The sequence below is a fragment of the Monopterus albus genome, unplaced genomic scaffold, assembly GCF_001952655.1.
Source record: "Monopterus albus unplaced genomic scaffold, M_albus_1.0 scaffold209.1, whole genome shotgun sequence".
NCBI classification, from domain to species: domain Eukaryota; kingdom Metazoa; phylum Chordata; class Actinopteri; order Synbranchiformes; family Synbranchidae; genus Monopterus; species Monopterus albus.
Genome location: NW_018128089.1, coordinates 1,078,776 through 1,083,182, shown reverse-complemented (window position 1 = coordinate 1,083,182; position 4,407 = coordinate 1,078,776). Strand labels below are relative to the sequence as shown.

Genomic DNA, 4,407 nt, shown 5'->3' with positions numbered 1-4,407 from the left:
TCAAGGGGGATTTGTTGGGTTTTCCCTATGTAATAATATTGATAACAATAAGGTCTAGACCTTACTTTGTAAAGTGTCCTGAGATGACTTTTGTTGTGATTTGGCGCTATACAAATAAAATTTGATTTGATTTGATTTGATTTGACCACTGAGGACAGTGATAAATACAGGCTGAAGTCTAAGACAGACACCAAACTAACAAACCCATCACTTTACGGAAGCTAACAGTGATCCAAACTAAAAATAAAGAACACAAACTGTTCTAAGTGTCTTACATGTTTTTCTAAACTATTATGTTTGAATAACATTTTGAACAACATACCAACTCTCAGTGAGAGTAAAGAAAACAGAAATGATCAACTTTACATGTAAGCAAGAAGTGCAAAGGTCAAAGAGACGGTGTCCTTATAGCAGCTGAAAAGAGCATCAATGCTACCAGAATAATAAGCAGCAGGGAAAAAGGCGACGCTATCAGAGAGAGAAGAAGGGGCTTTCTTGATTAGATAAGTTTTCAAGTTCCAGCAGAACAGTGTATTGATGCTGTCATTGATTAGCCTGAGAGGAGCAGAACTGAAGATAAAGATAACCAGGTCATCACAGGGAAAGGCTTAACACAAGATGACACATCTGTTATAAGGACAGTAACATACGAGACATAGCATATGAGGCTTAGAAACTGTTAACACTATAATAATCAAGGTGGCAGTCTACTCTGTAATTATAATACATACATATGTGAAAATGTACTATTAATTTAAAATTATAAAAATTTATTTATCATATGTTGGCCAGCATTTTCATGACATCAACATGTGAGGTGTTTTCCTGCAAACTGGAATCCAGCCACTTGTGTTGGCTATAGTTACATCCTTGCTTTCTTTTTTACAGGGTCAGTTACATTATATTCACATACAGGATCATTCTCTGTATCATTCTACCCTAATATCCTGTCGCTGCCCACTATCAAGTATCAGCATCATCCACAAAATATAAGAAAGTCACTTTCAGCTTTTCCTGTTTAGGGGTTGCCACAGCGAATTGTCACACTGACAACTTGCATGTTGACATTTGGCACGTGTTTTACACCGGATGCCCTTCCTGACGCAACCTGGATTCAAACCCGGGGCGCCGCGGCGAGAGCGCTGCACCTTAACGACTAGCCTACCAGTGATGACTCAACAGATAAAAATCATTATTGCTGTGTTACAATGATCTTGTTAGTCTTCCACTCTGATTATAGACTGAAGTGCCTGAAAGGTTTTTGCAGCTCTTACTGCTTTCATTTTTAGTTTGTGCTATCTGCACAGCTCAATGCTGTAATGTAGGAGAACATGTAAACAGACACGCAAATGATGAATCGTCACCACTTTGAAAATAAATATGCAGTACGGTATAATAAATGCATTACAAATACTGTAGGTTAAACATATCTCAGGAAGACTGGTGACATGCCCAGTGTGAACCCAACCTCTTGCTAAATGAGACAGGGTCCAGCCTCCGTAATGGATATATACATGAAGACACTAGTTTGTGCTGCTTTTGCATGATTTTGCTCAATAACCATTCTTTTCAAACAGGAAGAAATTTCAACTGTGTCAAACGTATGGCAACATTTTCTTTCCCGTGTGTTTAACTTCGGCTATTTTAAATGCAACAAACACTGGCTGTTTGAGAATATCAAAAGTTCATGTTTAGAGCTTGACCTGAATAAATACAATACAATACAGTAACATATACTATACGTCATCTGGCCTGGTGGCCCCTGGTTACCTGGGTACTTTTTCCAGCTCCACTGGGTGCACTGAGCAGCACCATGCTGTGGCTCTCCAGCTGTTCCAGCAGCCTCTCCCTGAGCCTCCATACAGGAAACTGCCTCCTCTCCTCCAGCAGGGCATAGTAGCGTGAAGAGAAGGGCAAACCATCATATGGGTTCACTTCTAGGTCTCCCAGCCCTTCCTCCTCCCCTTCTTCTCTTCCTCCATCTCCTTCATTGTCTAAATCCCCAGACAGGAGGGAAGACACAGACATGGAGCCAAGGGCCGTCAAGGGCTGCAGCTCAGACCCAGAGGGGAGGGAGAGGGTGGAGGGCTTTGCTGGTGGTGATGACATCATCAGTGGTGGCTGAGGATCAGGAGGGAGAGAGGGGCCCACTCACAAAGAGGCCTGAGATTTGCTGCTGAGAGGTCACAAGAAGCAAAGGAACCAGAGGAGGTGATGTTAGATACACTTTGTCAGTCAATGTAGTGAAAAGATTCATGTTTAAAATGATTCTGAAGTTATGGGTTGCCTGTAGTGCTGCTAAACCCTTAAACAGCCCATGGCACTTTTCCTTGTTTTCTGACTTATCTACAATGTTACAACAGTGAATTGTCATCTTAGATGTGACCTAAAGTTTAAAAAATGCGGTGTACATATGTTGTTTATACACATCTCGCAAACTCTTGCTCGCAAGACTCTTTTTCTATCAAAATAAAGTGTTACGTGATAGTTTAAGGATTTCCTTGAATGGGCATTATCTCCAGGCCGTTGCGCGTTCATGTGAACTTGCCTGATGTCCACTGTTGGCCCCACCATATTGGCAAAAATGTTATATTGCCTTGTTTGTTATGTATATTTTCAATAATGCTTATTTAAAAAAAACAAAAAAAGAACACCTGCACTGCCATTGTAAATGTGGAATTTTTTGACCGCGCCCAGTTCTGTGGATATATTTTACCCCCTAGAGCTCAGGGGCCAATATTTTTCCATTCCTTCAAGTGGGCCCTTCATAGGAAGCTGTAGCATGTTTGGTATGTAACTGTAGAATGCTTGTCTCTACTCAGAGCCCACTGAGTGTGCTGACAGCTGCAACAGACATGCTCTGCTCAGAGAGGAAGCTGCAGGCACCTTAGTGGTGAGGCAGAGCAGTCTGAGAAGAGCTCCAAGCTTCTGCTTTGTGAAATATGGGCAAACTGTTTGGAGGACTGTTTTGGCTAATCCAGAAATTATAGTGCCTTCAGAAAGTGCTTTTTATAATGTACATTTAATTTGAAATGGTCAAAACTGCCATTTTACTAATCAATTTAAAATTAATAACTTAAGTGAAAACATGTTTTTAAACTTTTTTTTAAAAATGTATGAAAAGTCAAAAACCCAAATCACTAATTTAAAAAAGTGATCAGAGCCTCTGTGTCGATGCTTTGAACTGCAGTTAGGTGTTGCATGTTTGATTCAACTCTTCTTGAGATGCGTGACTTGACTGGAGTCCACCCCTGGCAAGCTGAATTGACTGTACACAGTTTAGAAAGTCACACACCTATTTATATAAGGTCCCACAGTTCACTCTGCATGTCATGACAAAAACAAAGGCATGAAGTCTAAGGAACTCTCTGCAGACCTCGCTGAGGCACAGATCAGGTCAAGGGTATAAAACCATGTCTAAAGCTCCAAGTGTTCCCAAGCACATAGTGGCCTCAGTAACTGTGAAATGGAAGAAGTCTGGAAGCAGCAGGACTCTTCCTAGAGTCAGCCATCTGGCCAAACTGGGCAAGAATGATCAAGGAGTTGATCAACAACCCAGTGGTCACTCTAACAGATCTTCAGAAGCAGAGATGGAGAACCATCTCAGCAGTTCTCCATCAATCCCACATGGTAGAGTGGTTAGACAGAAGACATTCTGAATAGCTCTTTGGGCAGGATGTAAATTTGAGATTTCAATCTTTGGTCTTTAATACATTGGCAAACATTTCACTTTTTCATTATAGGTGTAAATTGAGGGGCGAAATTGTGACTTCGTCATTTTAAAATTAGGTGTACAAAAATTAAAGGGCTCTGAATACTTTCGGAAGGGACTGTAATTTCTGGATTAACCAAAAGCAGTCTTCTGAAGGTTTTACCTACACCACACTCCTCTTGCTGATGGATTTTTAAAACCAGACTCAGTAAATACATATGATATTCAGATGAAACTGGGCATCCACCTAGTCTGGATGGTTTTAATAGAGTGGGCATACAGCCGTCAAACCCAGGAAAGCTATGGGTTCCTTGTCCCCATCTCCAAAAAGTGGATAGTGCTGCTAATTTTATTAGTAGTTTTCAATATAAAACCACAAATTAATTATTTTTGTTTGTGTATCTAAATAGTTAAACACACCTGTGATAATACTAATAACCACAATAATGTTGGTCTCTATAACGGTGATATTAAATTTAGTTTAATCTCTAACTGATCTACTAGGGACTGTTGATTTTCACAAGACCCTCAGAGAATGATGTGCCAATTCATGCTGCTAAAACTGAGATGGGTTTGAAACCCAGGGTGTGACACAGAACAGAATGTCAGTCTGTTTTTGTTTATGCGTGTCTATATGGACACAAATAATTGGTGCAAGTGAAAGGATACTAGTGAGGTAAAGCTTGAACGTATAG

The 4,407-nt window shown here is 40.3% G+C and overlaps 1 protein-coding gene across 2 annotated transcripts in view; it reads right to left on the bottom strand.

Annotated features, from left to right (window-relative positions):
- Nucleotides 1-4,407, bottom strand: part of dqx1 (DEAQ box RNA-dependent ATPase 1) — a 24,946-nt gene that overhangs the window by 16,370 nt on the left and 4,169 nt on the right. Inside the window, exon 2 of one of the 2 annotated variants that reach the window (XM_020618793.1) lies at nt 1,771-2,176. In XM_020618793.1, coding sequence (XP_020474449.1) covers nt 1,771-2,112 — 342 coding nt within the window. In that variant the 5' untranslated portion in view covers nt 2,113-2,176. The remainder of the gene's footprint in view (nt 1-1,770; nt 2,177-4,407) is intronic. The other variant, XM_020618794.1, reaches the window with a different exon arrangement.